At 41.3% G+C, this 23,662-nt stretch overlaps 1 protein-coding gene across 9 annotated transcripts in view; it reads right to left on the bottom strand.

Annotated features, from left to right (window-relative positions):
• Window positions 1–23,662, bottom strand: part of DDHD1 (DDHD domain containing 1) — an 84,398-nt gene that overhangs the window by 48,099 nt on the left and 12,637 nt on the right. For 5 of the 9 annotated variants that reach the window (XM_051822194.3, XM_051822195.3, XM_051822196.3 and 2 more), the window contains exons 2-3: window positions 3,326–3,499; window positions 2,715–2,735 (exon numbers count right to left, since the gene is read on the bottom strand). In XM_051822194.3, coding sequence (XP_051678154.3) covers window positions 2,715–2,735; window positions 3,326–3,499 — 195 coding nt within the window. The remainder of the gene's footprint in view (window positions 1–2,714; window positions 2,736–3,325; window positions 3,500–23,662) is intronic. The other 4 variants (XM_008269665.5, XM_070053651.2, XM_002718250.6 and 1 more) reach the window with 1 other exon arrangement.

The raw sequence follows: 23,662 nt of genomic DNA, 5'->3' as shown, positions 1-23,662 counted from the left end.
AATTAACATTGGTACGATACTATCAACCAACATGTACACTTTATTCAGATTTCTCCAGTGTTTCTGATGTCTTCCTGTTCAAGGGTCCGATTCAGAGTATCATATTGCATTCTGCAGTCCTGTCTTCTCAGTCTCCTCTACCCTGTGACATATTGTAAGTCTTGCCTTGTCTTTCATGACATCGATAGTTTTTAAAGAGTACTCATCAGTTATCTTGTAGAATAGCTCTTAATTTGAGTCTGATGATTTCTCAACCATTCAATTGAGATTATTTATTTTTGGGCCAGAGATGTGCAGCACTAACCCATCTGCTTGAACCAGGAGCTGGGATAAACTGTAAGTAAATGAAACACTAATCTAGTACTAGATTTAAGTATTTAGCAAATCACTTATTTGAAGACCTCATTTCATCTGTCTGATTCTCTCCTTATGAAACAAAAGATTTTCATAGGTTAGGCTGCTAGAGAAAATTTTTCCAGCCTAGGGAGAGGAGTGGGAAAGAATCAATTTTTCATTTTAATTTGCATAGAACTAAATTTAGAATAAAGCATCTACATCACAAATAGTGATTATCTTTTTGTGGGCTATCACAAAACCAAACCTTCAATAATCTCTTTAATCAATGCTCATTTTGAGATTACTAGGAAAACACTAAACACACCCAAATCAATTTGTGAAAATAGCTACCGTATCCACACAGCAAGGCCAGAAAAACAAAAACAAAACAAAACAAAACAAAACAAAAAATTCTTATGTTAATGTCCCTGAAGGCAAGGACTCTAGTTGTTTTTAATCTCCCAGGGTGCTTAATAATAATCTCTATGATATTTTGAAATTATTTAAAATTATTAAGTGGGATTTTTCTACAAATTCTTATCTGAACAACTCCACTCCACGCTGATCACTGCTTTTCCTTATGCCAATTCGCTTCTCTGTAATGTGTACTACTGTCTGTCTACTGTGTACCTCATATCGTACTTACTCTTTCATATCTCTTTTCCTCTGTCGGCTTTGCTTCTCTAACAGGTTTGAAAATCCTTGAGAGCAGCTACCCTGTCTACTTCCTTTACAACAGTAACTAAGCACAATGCTATGTGCATAGGGGCATTCAAAAGTTGCTAACCACCTGCAGTCAAGGCTTTATCCCCCATACATGAGAAAATTTAGGTGGAGAAGGTATTTTCTCCCCTCAAACTGAGAAAGTACAATATTTCAGAACAAACAAAAGTTTCTTTTTTAACCTTTATAGATTTGTGTGTGGTATTTTCCTGCAGCCAGTGTCTTTTTAGACAAAATCTTCCAAGTTAAATGTCACATATTAACCTAGAAATGTGTTTAATATAAAACTGAATAAATGAGTGAAAATTATATACACTGAATTGAACTTACAATCTGTTAATAACAAAATATTGAATATTTAGATATCAGAGTATATTTAAGAAAAGCAATTTTTTCTTCTACTGAAACTCAAAGAATCACTTTTAAAAGACTATAAGGCAAGAGTTTAAACAGCTTAACCATTTTGTTACTATCACTCAAAAATGTACAACATATATCCTAAAAGATAGCAGCAACAACAACAAAAGAAACCATTATTTCCTAGACTGACACCCTGGAATCAACACAATCACATATTCTCAAATCAAACTGAAACAATCTACTCACACAAATCATTCTATGTGTTAACAGTAAGGAATCTAGGTGGATAAACTGGATTTGTTAAGGTGAACTGCCACGTTCAAGGCAGAAAACTTAAGAAGAATTAATAGAAGTGAAAATGAATCCAGAACTCAGCCTTCTCTAAAAGCAATGAAATTATTTATGGTAAACAGTGGCTCATTCAAACACTATGAAGTAGGCCTAAGACATTATTCTGGTACCAGTGATAGGAGGTTACAAAATATTTCAGTAACTAATATAGTGTCACAGATATAGAAAACATGCTATTCTTCCTAGAACCAGAGCAAATTATTATTTCTACGGCAATTGGCATGAATGCTGTTACAGCACTTAGACTGAACTGCTCTTTAGATATTGATATGTAAGAATCTTTAGCTTTATTTTAACAGTGAAATATGAAATACTCATATCTGATTCTGCAGATTAGGAAAGTGAGATTATTTAGAATTCCTAGAGTACAGCATCTATACATAATAGAAACTTTTATTATATAAATATTACATTTAATTGCCAGTCCATTCACAAGTCACACTTCCCTAAATTACGCAGACTTTTAATCAATTAGATACAAAAGTCATTTTACTTTGGTCTAGGCTAACTATGCAATTTCCTTGTTTATGACACATGTGCATATATGTATGGCCAGAATAAGATAACAGAGAGCAAAGAGTAGAAGAGAAAAACATGGGATGTTAGTAACAAAAGCAGACAAAAAAATTTCCAGCTAATTTAATGCTTACTGTTTTCCCATTGGTTACATTATAATAAACAATTACTTCCAACCACATGACATGTTTTCTCAAGCTGCCTCTGTAAACTACCTTATCAATATTGAGCTTTTCTGCTTTATAGATGTTTCACGAGGGAAAGGAAAATAAATCATTCAATTCACTTTTTTAATTCCCAAGATTCAGTAGGGCTTGCCAAGAAACCTCCCAAATAAAGGCAAGCATGGATGAAGAAACGCTTTAAGAAAAAAAAAAAAAAGGTAAAGAAATCTACAAATTCTAATCTACCTGTACAGTTATACTCACCAGAATAGTTGATCCCACTGCCTGCAGTAAATGGAATAATAGAATTTTTAACTTTACCACATATATTGAAGTTTGCTCAAGACTCAGACATAAAACAAAAACATGGCAATCTTGGCTATTACATGATATTTTAAACTACTGCAAACATAGCCAAATGCTAGGGAAATGTAACGAGCAGGTTGTTTCAAATTAAAAACAGATATGGTTATCAATAGGATTCAACTAAGAGATCCAAAAAGTAATTATATTTTTAGCTTCAGAAACAGAAACATTAAAATATTAACAAAACTGTTCTTTATTATCAGGACTAGAACTTATTTGGCAAGTTTAACTTTGATTATTAAAAAGTACTCATTTAGAGAGTATATTATAATAATTTGTACATTTATAGTAAATTGTGCTAGCATCAGGCCACTGAGCATTAAGTAAAATAAAAGTTGAGATAGTTCAGAAATTCATAATTTTTAATTCTAGATTAATAATCAGGTATTTTGAAGAATCCAAATTTTATAAACTCCCAAACTTCCTGAACTACCATATCAAACATATGAACTATTCCAAATGCTGCAAAAATTCACATGATTTACAGAACAGGTACTGACTGGTCTTACCATCTTTTCCGTCTATGGATTTTGACACTTCAATATCAAAATTTTCCTCCATCTGCCGACCCTTAAAACAACTGAGATGCTCCTGCTCAATTAAGTTACTTTCTTCTTCTTCTAGAGGCTGCCAAGTACCATCAATAAACCACTGTCCACGCATTACTGGTATTTTATCAGCCTCTGAAAAGAGAAAACGTAGAATTATACATTTTACAATCCAACATTCCAAAAAAAAGACACATAGTAGCCACAATCACATTTGGCTACTACTCTCACAAAAAAACCTACTTTTAAGACTCAATACATGGGCCGGCGCCGTGGATCAATAGGCTAATCCTCCACCTTGCGGCGCCGGCACACCGGGTTCTAGTCCCGGTCGGGGCGCCGGATTCTGTCCCGGTTGCCCCTCTTCCAGGCCAGCTCTCTGCTGTGGCCAGGGAGTGCAGTGGAGGATGGCCCAGGTGCTTGGGCCCTGCACCCCATGGGAGACCAGGAAAAGCACCTGGATCCTGGCTCCTGCCATCGGATCAGCACGGTGCGCCGGCTGCAGCGGCGGCCATTGGAGGGTGAACCAACGGCAAAGGAAGACCTTTCTCTCTCTGTCTCTCTCTCTCACTGTCCACTCTGCCTGTCAAAAAAAAAAAAAAAAAAAAAAAAGACTCAATACATGATGGCATTGTGGCATAGCAGGTAAAGCCACCACCTGCTGTGCTGGCATCCCATATGGACACTGGTTTGAGTCCCAGCTGCTCCACTTTCCATCTATCTCTCTGCTATGGCCAGGGAAACAGTACAAGATGGCCCAAGTCCTTGGGCCCCTACACCCTCACAGGAGACCTGGAAGAAGCTCCTGGCTCCTGGCTTCAGAGCGGTTCAGCTCTGGCCGCAGCGGCCATTTGGGGAGTGAACCAGCGGATGGAAGACCTCTCTTTCTCTTTCTCTTCCTCTCCCTCTCACTGTCTGTAACTCAAATAAATATTTTTTTTTAAAAAAGACCCAATACAATCATTAAAGTTTTAAAATACAAATTTGCAGAGTTTATAATTTTTACAACAGTTTATTTACATTAAATAAATAAACTTCTGTTATGTGAATATTAGCATCAGAAAGTCAGAGGAATAGTTATCTATACAATTGAGATCCTGAGCAACCAAAACTAGTAAGCTAAAGGGTTAAGACACGTTTCACACAAGGCTTTGGGGATGGCTTCAGTGTCTCAGAAAATCTTGATTAAAAAAAACCCCAAAGTATTTATTTATTTATTTATTTGAAAGTCAGAGTTACATGGAGAAAGAGAGGCAGAGAGAGAGAGAGAGAAAGAGAGGCAGAGAGAGAGAGAGAGAGGCATACAGGCAGAGAGAGGCATAGAGGCATAGAGAGAGAGAGAGAGGCATAGAGGGAGAGAGGGGGAGAGAGAGAGAGAGGCATAGAGGCAGAGAGAGGGAGAGAGAGAGAGGCAGAGAGGGAGAGAGAGAGAGAGATGTTCCATCCCCAGTTGTCCACAACAGAGCTGCACTGATCCGAAGCCAGGAACCAAGAGCTTCTTCTGGGTCACCCACGTGGGTGCAGGGGCCCAAGCACTTGGACCACCTTCTCCTGCTTTTCCGGGCCATAGCAGAGAGCTGAATCAGAAGTGTAACAGCCGGGACTCGAACCGGCGCCCATATGGGATGCTGGCACTGCAGGCAGTGGTTTTACCCACTATGCCACAGTGCCGGCCCCGCAAAAGTAGTATTTAGAACTAATATATGTGGTAGTAGTGTGCTGTACTTCTTAGGGCTGTTTGGATATTTTAGGCTCCCAGTTAGTATATAAGAATAAATGGAATTGTTAATTATAGTAACTTCTTTACCTATTTTAAAAAAATTAATCAAGAAAAAATTTTTTGAATAACATTTCTTTGACTACACAATTCCTAAAGGCCTATAACTTTTAGATGTTACTTTAAAAAACCGTCAGTTTTTTAAAATTTATTTATTTATATGCCCACCCCAGTTAAGTCACCTTGATTCTTTAAAAATGTATTTTTAAAAGAAAAGCAAAATTAAATCAAAACAGAAATAACAAAACCCTAAAAGGAAAAGGAAATGAAACAAATGAACCCAACTATGTAGGAGGGCTGACAATTTAATCATATAAACAGTAATGATTTCAAGTGAATTTTAAAACAAGTAACTTGTACATAAATATCAGGAAATAGCTATGGACAAAAAGAACTGCAGTAAATATGTAATTAGCAATAATACTGATATTGTGACTTTGACACTGTAGGTTAAATGTGTCAATTTCATTAATATTAGGAATTCAGATTTGTAGCACTGGATGAGAAATAAATATAAAAATAAAAGAAATAAGTCCCTTAAAATTACAAATTTCAATTAGTTATGTCAGTATGAGCTAATAATGATGTACTTTCTCTTTAAAAAATGACCTAGCTGCAAAAGACATTGAAACAAAGATAAACCCAGTGTAAGTGAGAACTTCTAATATAAAAACTGTGATCTCCAGTATCATTTTCCACAAAAAGGAAACCAAGAGTCCTTGAAGAAACAGCTAATTTCAGCTCTGGGCCAGGAAATGTACTTCATGGATAGGGAAACCCTTTTTCTCCCAAGGGTGGTATGAATATTTCTAACATAATTCGTGGGCCACACAAAATTATCAACTTAAATATCAGCCTGGTACAGATCTGTCGAATTCTGTGTCTCACCTGTGGTTGCCTGGCAGACCCAGGCCTTAGCCTGCCACGGGGCCAGACCTTCCCCACCCCTGTAACCAGATGATCTAGAAACATCTGGCCATACAAGACTTATACTGTCACCTGCAAAGATTTCCTGTATGTGTTTATTGCTTCCTGCATTCAGTTGTATTCTGCTATCCCAATCCTGGGATATCTACAGTTTTCTGTGCTATCTTGCACAGAGATACTAAAACATATTATATCTCCATTATAAATTATGGCTCTTAAAATTCTAAGTATACTCTGTCATGGTACTGCACTCTCAAAAAAGTTTTTTGCTTAGATTGTACACTTTCGAGACTGTGATTCCTGATCTCAACATTTCCATCTGCCTTGATATTTTAACCTTTTAAATCACCATGTTTTATTTTAAAATTTATTTGAGAGGCAGAAACAGAGATAGAGTGAGAGCACGCTCACCCATTTGCTGGTTCACTCCCCAAACACTCACAATGGCTCCAGGCTGAGTCAGGCTGGGCTAGGCCAGCGGCTGAAGCTGGGAGCTCAGTCCGGGTCCCCCACAGAGATGGCAGCACTCACTCACTCAAGCCATTGCCTGCTTCCTCTCTGGGTCTGCATTAGCAGGAAACTGGAGTCAGGAGCTGAAATGGGTTTTAAATCCACACACACTCAGATGGGAAAATGCATCTTATACCCTAGGGCAAAATGCCTGCCCTCTCACTGTGTTTTAGATAGGTCTCTTGTATGCAGCACAGAATTGGGTTTTGCTTTATGAAGCCATGTACTTTTTTTTTTTTTTCATTTAATAGGTAGATCAAGTCCATTTATGTTTACTGATATGACTGGTTTGTCTGAACTCAACTTTGTATTCTTTTATATCACCACATGTACTATCCATATGTAGTATTTCTGCTCTTTGTGATACAGGTTGAGCATCCCTAATCCTAAAATCCTAAATGCTCCCAAACTGAAACATTTTCAGTAAAATTTCCTTTCTGATGTAAAATGCTGCTTTACTGTAGCTTTCTTTTGAATATTGTTTCTATTTACTTTATTTGAGAGGCAAAGAGAGTGTGAGTGAGCAACAGTATGTGTGTTCTACCCCCAGTTCCCACAGTGGCTGGGCCTGGGCCTGGGCCAAAGCCAAGAGCTGGGAATGCAACCCAGATCTCGATGTGTATGGCAGGAACCCAATTATCTTTGCCATCAGCACTGCCTCCCAGAGCTTGCATTAGCAGGAATCTGGGATCAGGAGCTGAAGAGGAGAATGGAACCCTGGTACTCTGGTGTGGGACGTGGGCATTTTAAATGGTATCCTAACAGCCAGGGTAAGTGCCTGCCCCTAAGTATCAATTTTAAAAGAATTATTTATTTATTTTGAAAGAGAGTTACAGAGAGGCAGAGGAAGCAGAGGTCTTCCACCAGCTGGTTCACTCCTCAGATGGCCGCAATGGTTGGAGCTGCGCTGATCCAAAGCCAGGAGCCAGGAGCCTTCTCTGGGTCTCCCATGTGGGTTCAGGGGCCCAAAGACTTGGGCCATCCTCCACTGCTTTCCCAGGCCATAGCAGAGAGCTGGATTGTAGAACAGCCGGGTTTTGTACTGGCACTCATATGGGATGCCGGCACTGCAGGTGGTGGCTTTTCCTGCTACGCCACAGCAGCAGCCCCCCTAAGTATCATTTTAAAAAAATGTATTTTACTTATTTGAAAGACAGAGAGATAGAGAGATGGGGGGGAAGAGACAGAAAGGAAAAAAGATAGATTTTCCATCTCCATCAAATGGCTTCAACAGCCAGGGCCTGACCAGGCTGAAGACGGGAGTCCAGACCACCATCTGGGTCTTCTCTGTGGGTGTCAGAGACCCAAATTCTTGAACCATCTTCTGCTGCTTTTCTAGGCACATTAGCAGAGAGAAGAAGCAGAAGTGGAGGGGCTGGGGCTTGAACTGGTGCTCCGATAAGGGATAGTAACATCATGGGAGGATGCTTAGTCCACTGCACCACAATGCCAGCCCCTACATATTGTTTTTAAGGACTCTAATGAAAAAGTCTAATTTTCTGTTATTAGTAATGTGATCTTCCCCCAGAAGAACCAGGGGGAAAAAAAGGTTTATCTTTAATATCCAGCAGTTTCAGGATAGTGATTTGGCTCACCGGAGTCTCCCAAAGACTTATCTGGGACACCAGCATCTGTCATCAGGGTGCCTGGGTTTGAGTCCCAGCTCCACTCCTGATTCCAGCTTCCTGCTAATTAATTCACTGGGAGGCAGCAGGTGATGGCTCAAGTACTTGGGTCCCTGCCACCCACATGGGAGACCGAGACTGACTTCCTGGCTCCTAGCTTTTGTTTCTGGGCTTGGCCCAGTAACACCTGTTGCGGCTCGCCATTTTGGGGGGGTGAACCAACAGATGGGAAATCTCTCTATTGTTCAAATAAACAAATATGGAAAAAATTTAAAATCTAGTCATTTTCCTAGGCTATGTGTAAATTATTATGGATCAATCAGTTCAAGGTGGGACATTTTAATATGATTATTTCCATTTTCTTATTGTTTCTGCAAGGTTTCCAGGCATTATGATTTAATTAGTTTTCTTCTACCAATTTGTTTTTCATCTTTAGGGACTCCAATTGTAAGTACTGTTTTCTTTTGTCTGTATTAAATTTCAACACATTTCTTTGAAGGTATTTACTTTTGCATCTCCCTTTCATTCTCTTGGTTGTTCTTCCTTGCATCAGTGGCCTTATTAGACTCTTATTTGATCCTGTTCTCCCTTGGTACCTTGTAATTAATGTATACTTTATTTCTGGGATGGCACTGCCTTTCTCTTTGCCTTCTTTCTGGAGTTCCACCTTCCTGGGCTTTTTTCTTTTGTTGTTATACTCAATTTTCTGCTCCTAAATCTGCTTCTTCTAGTATGTCCACAAATTTGAGGATATTTTCACTGGAGTGTTGAGACAGAGCTCACTTTGGTTCATATTTGCTTTTTGGACAAGAACTGTTTATTACCTGGAATGCTTTTACTCACATTTTCTGTACTCCTCTTCAAGCAGTTTTGTACAGCATTTGATACATTTGTATTCCTGGGCATTTGTGGATATGGGTCTTAGTTAAGGGATATTTCCTTCTGTAGATTAGCAAACAGGAGCTCCTCCAATGGATGAAGCTGTGGTGGAGCTGGTAGGTGGGGCATGGGTCGCTGCTGTGCTGTGTGTCTCCTTCATTTCTCCAGGACCTTCACTATTCTTCTCCCCTCCTTGCCCAGCTGCCGAGCCTCCCAGAGGGGCTGCCTTTTCCGGGTCTGCTCTTCCAAGGAGCAATGCTTTCTGATTGCTCCTACTTCTAGGCCCTGTTACTTTCACAAACCTCCCCTGGAAACACATCTCTCTCTGCTTCTAAGATCTGTTTATCTATCTGAAAGGCAGAGTTACAGAGGGAGAGTGAGATCTTCTATCCACTGGTTCACTCCCCAAATAGCTGCAAGGGACAGACCTGGGCCAGGCCAAAGCCCAGAGCTTCTTCCGGGTCTCCCACATGGATGCACGGACCCAAGCTCTTTGCCATCTTTGCTGCTTTTCCAGGCGAATTACCAGGGAGCTGGATCTGAAGTGGAGAAGCCAGGACTCGAGCCGGTGCCCATACGAGATGACAGCATCACAGGCAGTAGTTTAACTCACTATGCCACAATGCGAGCCCCTAAACACATCTTTAATTACCAAGTCCTAGGTCTGTGTTTATATTGTAGCAGCTAGTGTTGGGAATTTCCTCCTCCTGAGGGTGATCTTCTCTGTGCTATATTTTAACCTCTGCTCCTTTCTTCTCTTTTTTTTCTTTCCTCTCACAGTTGCTTAATCTTCTCCCTGTCCCACTCTCCACACTCATAGGTTTGAAGCAGTAACTGGAGTTGTTGTAATTTGATGTTTTTTTTTTTTTTTTTTGACAGGCAGAGTTAGAGAGAGAGAGAGAGAGAGAGACACACACACACAAAGCACTTCCTTTTCCATTGGTTCACCCCCCAAGTGGCCACAATGGCCCGGCGGGCTGCGCTGATGTGAAGCCAAGAACCAGGTGCCTCTCCCTGGTCTCCCATGCAGGTGCAGGGCCCAAGCACTTGGGCCATCCTCCACTGCACTCCTGGGCCACAGCAGAGAGCTGGACTGGAAGAGGAGGAACTGGGACAGAATCCGGCTCCCCAACCGGGACTAGAACCTGGGGAACTGGCACTGCAGGCAGAGGATTAGCCAAGTGAGCCGCGGTGCCGGCCATAATTTGATGTTTCTTAAGTGAAGACAATTGAAAGTGTGTGGCATCATCCACCTGTAATGTCAAAGGTGCGAGTTATGTATGGTTTGTGTGTATGTGACTGTGTGAGGAATCTTTTTTTTTTTTTTTTTTTTTGACAGGCAGAGTGGACAGTGAGAGAGAGAGACAGAGAAAGGTCTTCTTTTGCCGTTGGTTCACCCTCCAATGGCCACCGCGGCCAGCACGCTGCGGCCGGCGCACCGTGCTGATCCGATGGCAGGAGCCAGGTACTTCTCCTGGTCTCCCATGCGGGTGCAGGGCCCAAGCACTTGGGCCATCCTCCACTGCACTCCCAGGCCACAGCAGAGAGCTGGCCTGGAAGAGGGGCAACCGGGACAGAATCCGGCGCCCCAACCGGGACTAGAACCCGGTGTGCCGGCGCCGCAAGGCGGAGGATTAGCCTAGTGAGCTGTGGCGCCGGCCTCTTTTTGGTTTTATGGCTTATACGAGAATTAGATTTCAACAGTTGCTATTTATTACCTTCCAGAACCAGAAACTCATTTCATTGAATCTCAACAATAATCTTAAAAGACAGGTATTATTTTCCCGGTTTTACAAATAGTAAGCTGAGTCTGAAACTAAGTAACTTTCTCAAAGGCATACAGCTAGTATGGCAAGAAGACTGCAACCAATGTGTGACTACAGAGTTCATTCAAGCTCTCTATTACACAATGCAACCTATGTTCTCGAACAGGAAGGACACCTTTATAGCAGTCCCCCCTGGAAATACAGGCTTTTTAGCTGAACCACAAATAGCCATGGAACACATTAGCTTCTAGAGGAAAACAAAGCAGAAAACAAACTTGTTTCTCCACACGTGCTCCCTAAGTAGTGAATGGCACACCCACAGCGTTCAGCCGGTCACACAAGGTAAAACCTGGAAATCATCCCAAACGCCTCCTTCTCAAACACTTCTTACAACTGTAACTGGACACTAGGTATTGACTGTGAAATCTAAATCATCCTGAAATCCATCTCTTACTCGACAGGCCTACAGTTATAACTGAAGTTCAAGCTCTCATCATTTCCTGCTTGCTTTATTTCAATGTCTAAATGCAGCATCTCTAGTTTAAATTCCACAACATTCTTTTACCACCACCAGACGATGCTTATGTACAAATGTGTATGAGGCAGCAGAAAAACACACAGGTATATAAAAACCCTTCACTAACTTGCAGAAGGAACAGGCCATCAAGGAGAGACGCACCTTTCTCTGAAGGGAGGAAGGAACCTCCACTGTGATACGGCCTTGACTAAACAAGTTCAGAGTCGCTGAACTCAAGGGGCTTCCATAGCCTAGACAGCTCATAGCAAGAGTCTCAGGTGATTGCTGACGTCATAAATAAGAGTGCCAATTGTTAAATCAACAACCGGAGTCACTGGGTACATGCTCCCCATGTAGGATCTCTGTGCTTAATGTGTTCTACTATGAAACTTAAAAAACAACACTACTAGTCGAACAATACCCTATACCTTGTGCGGTTGAGTACAGCCTGTTGAAATCCTTGCTTAGTATATACTAAGTTGATTCTCAGTATATGAAGGTAATTGAAAATGAAACTCGATGAAGGGCGGGATGGGAGAGGGAAGGCCACGGGAGGGAGGGAGGTGGGGGGGGGGAGCCACAACAATACAAAAGTTGCACTTTGTAAATTCATATTAAATAAAAAAAAAACTATATAACAAACAAAAAAAAAAAGAAAAAGAAAAAAAAAGAACTTAATACTTTACCCTTTACCCTTTTAGTATTTTTTATGTTCTACTTAAAACTATTGGTTAAACTCTGTAATTAATACACAATTACTCTTAGGTGTTTAATTAATGCTATAACTAGTACTGAAATAGTATTTTACACTTTGTGTTTCTGTGTGGGTGCAAACTGTGGAAATCTTTACTTAATATATGCTAAATTGATCTTTTGTATATAAAGATAATTGAAAATTAATCTTGATGTGAATAGAAGGGGAGAGGGAGTGGGAGAGGGGAGCATTGTGGGTGGGAGGGAAGTTATGGGGGGGGAAGTTATTGTAATCCATAAGCTGTACTTTGGAAATTTATGTTCATTAAATTAAAAAAAAAAAAAAAGAACCCAATCCATCTTTCTAAGTATTGCCAAAGAATCATTCTAAAATACAAAGGCATGTTATTCCAATACTAAAACTGTTTTATGACCCTTTACTGATTTCCAGATAAACTCCAAGCTTCTTAAGATGGTACTTAAGGGGCTGGCACTGTGGCATAGTGGGTAAATTTAAGCCACCGCCTGCAGTGCTGGCATCCCTTACGGGCACAGGTTCGAGACCTGGCTGCTTCACTTCCACTCCAGCTCTCTACTGATGGCCTGGGAAAGCAATGGAAAGATAGCCCAAGTGCTTGGGACCCATGTGGGAGACCCAGAAGCAGCTCCTGACTCCTTGCTTTGGATCAGCTCCAGACACTGCAGCCATTTGGGGAGTGAAAGAGTGGACTGAAGATCTCTATCTGCCTCTCTGTAACTCTGCCCTTCAGATAAATCAATCTTTTTTTTTTTTTTTTTTTTTTTTTTTTAAAGAGATGGTACTTAAGTTCCTCATGTTTTTCCTGTGACTGCCTCCTTCAGCACTCCCCTGCAACTTCAGTATGTAATCATCTACCAAACATCTGAGCACCTGTCACGAACTAGGCATAAAGATGGTTTGCAAAATGCACTGTGCTGGATCTTTCTTTTTTAAAAAAATTAATTTATTTGAAAGGCAGAAGGACAGAGATGGATAGATCAATCTCCCATCTGCTGATTCACTCCCCAAATTCCCTCGGCATTTGGGGCTTGGCCAAGCTGAAGCCAGGAGTTGGGAACTCAATTCTGGTCTCCCACATGGGTGGTAGGGACTCAAATACTTAAGCCATCACCTGCTGCCTCCCTGCACACACACCAGTGGGACGCTAAAATCCAGCGGAGGCCATGGCTTGACTCTAGGTACTCTTGGGTGCAGGCATCCCTACTGGCATCTTAACACCTGCACCAAAAGCTCATACTTGCTTTCTAAAAATTTATACAGTGAGATCACAACACAGGATATACTCTTTTATTCGGTTTCTTGAGTCAGTTATAAATGTGGGATTATTTTGACAGTTAAAGTACTTGCCAAATGTGAGTGAGAGCTATGAGCGATGTTCTTGGCCTAGCTACATCTACCATTATTCTAAATACTGTGGAATAATATACATCACCAATAATCTGCCAGTTATATCCTGTAATAGACACTGAATCCCCAAGCTGGGAATCTGTCCTCCATGGGACTCAGTCACATACAGGTAGCACTCTCCTTTTAGGAAAGGGCTCCCCATTTACACTGGCTCAGACCACACACCAGGCTGCCCCCATCCTTGGGTCCCCTCCTAAACCAGTGTGACCTTAGAGTCCCACACTAACCATCACCCCTCAAGGTCATTCTCACCCTAGTTGGCCTCCTGCTGGCTGTGCAAAAACTTCTCATCAGCCTGGACTCTGAGGTTCCAGATCAGGCTGTCTCTGCCTAATGAGGGGCAGTGGGGTAGAAGGAAAAGAAGGGAGAGCTAAAGTATTGGTTCTCAGTTACCTGGTTTTGGTCCCCAAAGGACCCTTGGTAAGATGGTAAGATTTTTCATAGTCACAACTGAGAATGGAAGCAGTGCTACCAACCCTAATAGGTATAAGCCAGGGATGCAGCTGAATAGCCTATAATGCAAAAGACACAACCTCTCTCTCCGACTCACAACAAAGAATTATCGGGTCCAAAATGTCAACAGCGCTGTGGCTGGGCAACCTTGGACTAAGAGTACCTTTTAAAACAAACACTTATCTTTTCAGAGCTATCCATACTTCCAATTATCAAATTCCAGAAGGTATTTTACAAAAACTAAAAAGTCCAGAGATGTTATGTTTATACAGTACTGTTATAACAGAAGACAAAACAAATTTATATATAAACAGTGTAATCCTGTTTTTGTACAACCCACACATTCAGTAAGTAGTTAAAAGAAATGGAAGAATGGAAACTAGCTGTTACTAATGAGTATCTCAGTGAGGTGGGAATATAAAACTTTGTTTTTACCTTATATATTTCTGCAATGTTTGGTATTTTATAATGCACATGGGTTAGTTTTACATTAAGGAAAAGGAAATTTCAGAAGGACTGCTGGGTGACCATCCTCTATTGCTCTCCCCTGTTCCTTTTAGCAGAATATCAATTTAAACAGCTAAAGGATTATTTTATTTTTTAAATATTTTTATTTATTTATTTGAGAGGTAGAGCTACAGACAGAGGGAGAGACAGAGAGAAAGGTCTTCCATCTGATGGTTCACTCCCCAAATGGCTGCAACCAGAGCTGGACTGATCCAAAGCCAGGAGCTAGATCGGAAGAGCAGCCCGGGACATGAGTCAGTGCCCTTAAGGGGTGCCGGTGCCACAGGTGGAGGCATAGCCTACTACGCCACGGCACTGGCTCCTAAAGGGCTACTTCTAACCTCCTTCCAGTCTCCTGTGCAGCTAGGGTTGGCCATGTGACCCAGTAGAAACTGCCAGGTAGAATAGCTTTTCCAGCTGCTCCTCCTCCTTTTCTGCCACCTGTACACCTTGAACTCCTGAAAAGACTAAGTCACCTACACAGATGGTTACTCTTTCTGTGAATAACAGAAGGAGGTTCTGCTCCTGACTACGGGACTCTAGGTACCCACACTTCTCTTATGTGGACAGAAATACACCCATTTGTGTCCCAGCCACTAGTATTTTAGATTTTTTATTACGTGTAGCAGAATCTAATAATAACTGATGTATACCTGTACATATATAGTTTTTAAACCTCACCTCATTTTGTAGAAATAGAATGGCAATGGCCGGCCCCACAGCTCAATAGGCTAATCCTCCGTCTGTGGCGCCGGCACACCGCATTCTAGGCCCGGTCGCTCCTCTTCCTGTCCAGCTCTCTGCTGTAGCCTGGGAAGGCAGTGGAGGATGGCCCAAGCACTTGGGCCCTGCACCCGCACGGGAGACCAGGAGAAGCACCTGGCTCCTGGCTACGGATCAGCGCGGTGCGCTGGCCACAGCACGCCAGCTGAAGTGGCCATTGGGGGGTGAACCAACGGCAAAGGAAGACCTTTCTCTCTGTCTCTACCTCTCTCACTGTCCACTCTGTCAAAAAAAAAAAAAAAAAAAGAATGGGCAAAATCTGGAGACATTTGTCACATGATGGACCACGGAGAAAGGCACCAAGGAGAAACCTTTCACAAAGCTAATGTATATAAAGAATATGTTGGGATCACAGAAGCACAGTATTACTTTTTTATTTGTAACAATATTCATTGGAAATCAATTTATGCCTTCTTCCTGGAAAATGAATACCAGGTCAAGCCATTGAACACAGCAGTGGCCTCTAACTGCCACGGAACACGGAGAGAGTGAGTCCTGGGTAATGGTGACATCATGAAGCTCTGCCAGCTCTGTCACAACGGTGTCTATCACAGGGTCTGGAGGGCCCAGGTTCAGCCTCCTTAACTCCCTGAATAATTAAAAATGGCTAAACAAAGCTGATGTAAATTTAATGTAAAGACAAGCCTAATCACTGTCACCTATGTACCAGAAAATGTTCTCTTAATTATAACTTGAAAAAATTTGATTAACACATCTGTACAATTTTATGGGGCACAGTGCAATGTTCCAGCATATATACACAATGTAAACCAATGCTAGACAAGTCATGATTAAAGAAAGGCCTTTACTGTAATCAAAAGGAAAACAGATTCTTCCTGACTGGAAAATAATCCTGACATCCATTCCCACTATGAACATTTCACTTATGCAAGTACTTCAGTGGATCTGATGTGTAGGGAGGGAAAAATTCATAATGATGATATTTATGTATAAAAGTCCATTCTTACACATGAGTTAAAGGAAACAACTATGAGTTCTAAAGGCCTATTTTGAGCACTTTTTATATTCATACTGGGTTTTGCAATATGCTATGTTGAGAGAGGAAGGCTTGAGGACCTGTTCTTCAGGCTTAGCCATGCCCCTTTAGCTTGACCCACTGGGGTCACTGGTCACTGCTGCAGAAAACCTACAGCCTAACTCTGACCATACTAGACCTCAAGAGGAAGAAAGTCACAGATCTGGGGAAAGTAAGAATTGGTGGAGCACTGGTATTCACAGGAAGAAAAAAACCAGCAAGCATTAAGAAATAAGCAAAGTAGGGACTAGTGTTACAGTGAAGTGGGTTAAGCCACCGCATGCAATGCAGCATCCCATATCAGACTGATGGTGAGTCCCAACTATTCCACTTCCCATCCAGCTTCCTGCTATAATGCACCTGCGTCCCTGCCACCCACATGCGAAACCCAGATGGAGTTCTAAGCTCCTGGCTACAGCCTGCCCCAGCCCCAGTTGTTGAGGGCATTTGGGGGTGAATCAGCAGATAGAAATCTTTATCTCTGTGTCACTCTGCCTTCTAAATAAATAAATAAATCTTTTAAAAAATGAGATAAGACGATACAAGAAAAGGAGAAGGAGATATGCAAGCAAGAAAGGGAATTTAGAAAACAAAAAGGCTGAAAATTAAGGAAAAGGCTATCACTCATTCTTAAGATTTGTGGTAAATTTATAACCTGGAAACTCTGAATATAATTCTTAAAGAATTAATGCTATGAATAGTGTATAAGAAGCCTACTCAAACCATTTCCACCAAATCACCCTTTTATAATGTTTTCTTGTAGAAAAATGCCTTGAGTTATAATGTAGGCCATCCAGCATATTTTTCTGTATTAGGACAGAACCTATATCCCATAAACATTTGCATTTTTTTAAAGAGTAGTGAGGATGGCAGGCAATGGTAATACCACTCTCCCTTCTTCCTTGCAGCCTGTGCAACACCAGAGGCAGCAGGACTCTGAACTGGAAACCCAAATTGGCAGTGATTCCTGGCACATATGAAGACATGACTTAAAAAAAAAAGCTGTTCAGTATTATTAAGAAAGGACTAGGTAACTTGGTATTTGTGGAAGTATATTTAAATTTGTGTATCAAAATAAGTACATTTAACCAGCCAAACTAAGAATTTTTTACTTCAATGCTTGACACGTAATACATACTAAATTCATATGTAAAAATAATTCATGTTTTTAAAATATGTATATATATAATTTTTATATATAGTTTCAGTTACTCAGATATAATTTCTTTGCCTGAATTCTCATAAAGACTAGTCTAATGCCCTAGTTATCAAGATGATGTAATATTCCAAATGATCAAGTGTCCCAAAAGCTAACAGTCCAACCCTTACTACACAGACTCCTTTCTAAAGTATGTAGCACTTTCTTTATTAAACAAATTATTCTGACTATAACTTCAGGTTTTTTACCAACTGCTTTAGTTTATTGTGAAAGGGAGCCTTGTTGCAGAAACTCCAGATGCTGCAGTGAGAGAACTGGATTGAATGGATTTTGACCATGGGAGATATCTACCCCCCACCACCAACTGTGCTCACTGGCAATGTTTCACTCCCAGATGAGTTTAAGAAGTTACACTGATTAGTTCAACATGGATGGAGCTATGTTAAATTAATGGCTGTATCAAAGTCTTTTGAGACAGCTCTTTCCACCTCCATTCCTAGGTATAAAATATAGAGGAGTTTTTGCATATTTGCACAAGGAGACATATAGAAAAATGTTTATTAAAACAATGTTTATAACAGCAAAAAACTGCATACAATCTAAATTTCCAAAGAAGAAAATAAAGATTCATGCAATGTAATACCACTATGCAGAGAAAAAAAAACCAAACAGCTACAGTTATATGTGTCAGCATAAATTTCAAAATCTTAAATGTCAACAAAAACACAGGTTGGATGGAGCTGTTTATATACAGTTACAACAAGTGAATAACACCAGTGGCATAAAAACCCAAAAAACATGCAGCTAACACGTCTTGGCCAGTGGTTCAGAGGGAAGTGCTCTATACTGGAGTGCCTGAGTTCGAGTCCTGGCTCCAGCTTCTTGTTTAACGTAGGTCCTGGGGAGTAGTGGTGATGGCTCAAGTAATTCTGTACTTGGCACTCACGTGGGAGATCAAGACTGAGTTCCCACCTCCTGGCTTTGCCTGGCACAGACACAGCCAATGTGGGCATTTCAGAAGTTAAGCAATAGAACTCTCCATCTTCAATAATAAAAATAAATAACCACTCATGGGACTAAACATCAAATTTAAGATGGTTACTTTAGAAAGAAGAGAGGAATGGGAGGAGCCAGAGAAAATTTCATTTTATTTTTTAAGATTTATTTTAGGGGCCAGCGCTGTGGCGCAGTGGGTTAAAGCCCTGGCCTGAAGTGCCAGCATCCCATGTGGACACCAGTTCTAGTCCTGGCTGCTCCTCTTCCAATCCAGCTCTCTGCCATGGCCTGGGAAAACAGTAGAAGATGGCCCAAGTCCTTGAGCCCCTGCACTCAAGTGGGAGACCTGGAAGAAGCTCCTGGCTTCAGATTGGCGCAGCTCCGGCCGTTGCAGCCATCTGGGGAGTGAACCAGCAGATGGAAGACCTCTCTGTCTGTATCTCTGTAACTCTTTCAAATAAAAATATTTAAAAAAAATTTTATTTTATTTATTTGAAAGAATTACAGAGAAAGGTAGAGACTGAGACAAAGCAAGAGGGAGAGAGAGACAGAGACATCTTCCACCTGCTGGTTCACTCTACATATGACCTTGATGGCCGGAGCTGAGCCAATCCGAAGCCAGGAGCTAGGAGCTTCTTCTGGGTCTCCCAAGTAGTACAGGGGTCTAAGCACTTAGGCTATCTTCCACTGCTTTCCCAGACCACAGCAGAGAGCTGGAGTGGAAGAGGAGCAGCTGAGACTTGAACTGGTGCCGGTGCTACAGTCGGGGCTTTAACATGTTATGCCACAGCATCGGCCCCGAAAATTTTATCTTTTAAAAAAGATTTACTTTTTTATTTGAAGGGCAGATTGACAGAGAGAACTGGTTCAAAGCTGTCTTCAAAGACTTTGATACAGCCATTAATTTAACCAGTTGGTTCACCCACAAAACGGCCCTCAATAGCCAGGTCTGGGCCAGGCCAAAGTCAGGAGCCAGGAACTCCATCTGGGTCTCCCACATGTGTAGCAGGGGCCCAGATACATGGGCCATTCTCCAATGCCTTCCCAGATGCATCAGCAGGGAGTCAGATTAGAAACCGGTGCTCAGCTTAACCTGCTACGCCACAAAGCCAGTCCAGTAAATTCTGATTTTATTTGCAAAGTTTAATTTCTTAAGCTAGGTGAAGGTGTACTGATTACTGGTTATGTTATTTATAATTTCATATGTTTGAAATGTTCTGCAATAAAATTAGTAATTAAAAAAATGATGGTACTCAGGTGGGTGATAAAAACTGTATTAATGTTTAATAAGAAAAAAGAATGGAAGATAATAAATTAGGAACTAGATATCAAAATGGTAATTTACACTTGAATGCCTGAATAGTTACTTGCTCATTCATTAGACAGGATCTGTAATCTGAAGTAATAATGTGGGGCAAAAGTAATTAAATAATCATCATCCTACTCCTCATTTAGCTTGGTGGCAAATGTAAAGGTGTAAGGGTAGAGTGTAGCCAGTGATGACACAGAATTCTATCTTAGAAAGAAAAACCTACACTTCAGAATACGCCTGGGATCACACCTGAAAGTAACCAGCACACCAGGAACACCAGGATGCTGGGGAGTGAACCAGAAGATGGAAGACCTCTCTGTATCTCTCTCTGTAAGAGCTAACGTCAGTGCGTGCCAAATGTGAGCCAATTTCCCAAATGTGAGCAGGCTTGGACAGTGAAACCATGCCCTCAGCACTGCTAGCTCTTCTGATTTGAGAAGCAAAGACTGTTAGGGCTTTGGGACACAGGCGTCTTAGTTCTTCAGCAGTGTAACTGTAAAATTAGCTGAATGCTTTACGTCGTGCGTCGGTTTGCTGGTGCTGCCGTAACAAAAGACTGCGTGGCCTCAACAACAGAAATTCGTTTTCTCACAGTTCTGGAGGCTGCAGGCCCAAGCTCAAGGTGTTGGCAGGTTTGGTTTCCTCTGAGGCCTCTTTGCTTAGCTAGCAGAGGTCACCAGGGGCTGTGTCCTCATAGGGTCTCCTTTGTGCATTCCTGCTCCTGGTGTCTGCACGTGCATCCCAACTTCTTATAAATATTAGATTAGGGCAGAATATAAGGAGTTTTCATACTTTATCAGAAAAAGTCTATTATGAAAAAACGAATTAAAAATTTTAATTTTATTTTCCCACAAATTTTCTCAAGTACACTCATATTAACATAGTTGGACTTTTCAAATCAGCAGAGTACCGTTCAAACTTGTCTACCTTCTCTTTATATTCTACATGATATGTTTTTCTACCTTTGTAACATTCATTTATTTATTTGACGTCAGAGTTAGAGAAAGATAGAGAAAGCCAGATAGAGATATCTTCCAACCAGTGATTCATTCTCTAAATGGTCACAATGGCCAGGGCTGGGCCAGGCCAGGGCCAGAAGCCAGGAGCTTCATCCAGGTCCACTATGTGGGTGCAGGGGCCCAAGTACTTAGGCCATCTTTTGCTGCTTTCTCAGGCACATCAGCAGGGAGCTAGGCTGGGAGTAGAGCAGCTGGTATTGGAGGTGGTGGCTTATCCCCTGTGCTGGCCTCTCTACGTGTTTTCTGTGGTGGTTTACATACCTGGATGATTATCAGAATACTTGGGTTTTTCCCATTCCTTTCTATACAACTTAATAAATCAGTCTCTACAGACAGGGTCCAGAATACATACTTTTTAAACAGCTTTCCAGCTTTTATTCTGTAAAGCAAAATGCTCATAAATGAGCATTCCCACTCCGTTCAAATCAATTATTTCCAATGTTGGCGTAACACATACTGGATTTACTGCCTCATCTTAAACACACAGAAAACCAGACACTCTTGCTGACTTGTCAAACAGTTCAGAGATCAGAGGATCCAAGGTAGCTAGAATTCGTGGGGAAATACCAGAAAGGGGAGGGAGACACAGAAAGAAAGCGCCTTAGATTTCTCTAGAGTCCCGTTGAGTTTCGGCTCATCTGTGCACATGAAGGAGAAAACCCACCTCAGTTAGGGAAAAGAACCACTGGAAACAGACTGTGGAATTATCTCCAAAGTTGACATAGAGTTGGGAATAGCTCAAGTTGCAGGCTACAGAGACCTAAGCAAGCCATGGGGCATTAACACCCTGGGAGAGGTATTCCCTCAGTAGTGGGGATACTAGAGCTGCTCTGAGGACCCCAGCACAGCTTAAAGGCCTTGATAGGATTCAACTAATTTGAATTGCATGAGAACAAAGCCCCACCGTATGAAAGGAATCTAAGGAATACCCATTAGTACTCAAAGAGGCACGAAAACAAAACTGACACCCAGGAGGAAACATGATCCATAGAAACAGTTCCAGGGTACTGGTGGCACAGTGGGTTACACTGCCGCCTGCAGCACTGCCAGCATCCCCGGCATCCCATGTAGGCAGCAGTTCAAGTCCTGGCTGCTCCACTTCCAATCCAGCTTACTACTAACGGACCTGGAAAAAGTAGCAGAAGATGGCCCAAATCCCTGGCCCCTACCACTCAACGGGAGACCCAGAACAAGCTTCTGGTTCCCTGTTTCAGCTTGGCCCAGCTCTGGTCGTTGTGAACGACCATTTAGAGTGAACCACCGGATGGAAGCTCTCTCTCCTCTCTGTAACTGACTTTCAAACACAGATGGTAAAATTAGTGGAAAAAGATGTTAGAACAATCATTAAACCATTACACTTCCTAGATTCAAGAAAGCAGAGGAAAGCATGAACATAAGGAAGGGAAAAGATAAATGAAATACCTAAATGATACTTCTGGACATGGAAAACACAGTATTAGAAATGAAAAGTATACCAAATGAGACCAATAGTAGATCATAAGTCACAGAAGAAGTGGTCAGTGAAATTCTTCAAGTTCATGAAAAACCAACAGGACAAACTCATTCAGGAATACAGCAATAAACACATAACAGCAACACTTCTAAAACAAAACACAAGCAAAAAAATGGAAGAAGTTCGGAGCTGTGGGGCAACATCAGAATGCATGGGCTGCCATCAAGCAGACTAACTCACATGTAGTAGGAATCTGAGACAGGTGGCAGGGTGAACGGAGACTGATCTGGAGATCGCGCTAAGCATTTCACAAATCTGAAGAACACTGTAAACTCACAGTTCCCAGATCCCTAACTCATCCTGTAGAGATGAAACATGAAGAAACCACACTATGACTACATGCTAACCAAATTGCTGAAGGTCAGTAACAAAGGGAGAAGGTTACTGGGAAAAAGAGAGATGACATCTAGAAGAACAAAGGTAAAATAACAGCAACTTTTCATCAGAAACCATACAAGTTAAAGACAATGGAGTGACATGTCTGAAGTTCTGAAGAAAACAAAAATGCCAATCTGATTTACATTCAGTGCAAACTTTTCAAAAGTGAGGGAAAAAATGAAGTTTGGGGGATCTTTTCTCTTTCTTGCTCTATTTTTTTAAAGCAACTGCTTAAAGTAAAAAACCCCAAGAATGTGTTTTGGGCTTTCTAACATAAGAATAGAATAAAATGTATGGTAACAATAGCAGAAAGGCTGAGAGGACTAATAAGTACCTTCTACACTACATCTAATGAAACAAGAATTTCTGCAATTAACTAATAAACTCAAGATGAATTTGGAAAATCCTAGGGTAATCCTCACAAAAACAAACAAATCCTAGCATTTGTTTAGGTTATCAAAAGGTTAAAGAACTTTGCTCTTCCCTTAAAACAAACCTCCCCAAAACCCACATTTAATTCATAAAACTTTAATTTCTCTGGGATGCTCAGACAGCTTAAGTTCACAGGACAACTAATACAGTATCTAAGGCAGACAGGGAGAGACAATATGCTTAATGAGAGAAGACACCAGGTGCCACACAAGTCAGTAAAAAGACTTCAGGTAAAATTCTAAACATATGGCGAGAAAAAGTGTGGGCTACAATGAGAATATACAACTCTGGGGCTTCTGACACAAAAGGAATCATACCTCCCCTACAGGTTCTTCCCAGATCTTCCCAGGAGTCTCCACGAAAGAGTGGGGAAGGGTGGGAAACCTGAAAATATAGGCCCTCCTAGGTGCAAGCTTGGAAAAGGCTGGAGGAGGTCTGAAGCCTTCCTGAATCTTCCCTCTCTATCTCACCTAAGCAATGACAATGCAGTGATAGGTAGACCACAGGTGAGACAAGCATACCATTGAAGGCTAAGTTCCTCTAGAAACTCTTGAAATGCAATCTTAGAC

Source organism: Oryctolagus cuniculus, chromosome 12, assembly GCF_051225735.1.
Source record: "Oryctolagus cuniculus isolate XC-2025 breed Fujian yellow rabbit chromosome 12, ASM5122573v1, whole genome shotgun sequence".
NCBI lineage: Eukaryota > Metazoa > Chordata > Mammalia > Lagomorpha > Leporidae > Oryctolagus > Oryctolagus cuniculus.
This window is presented reverse-complemented; position numbering and strand designations above follow the sequence as displayed.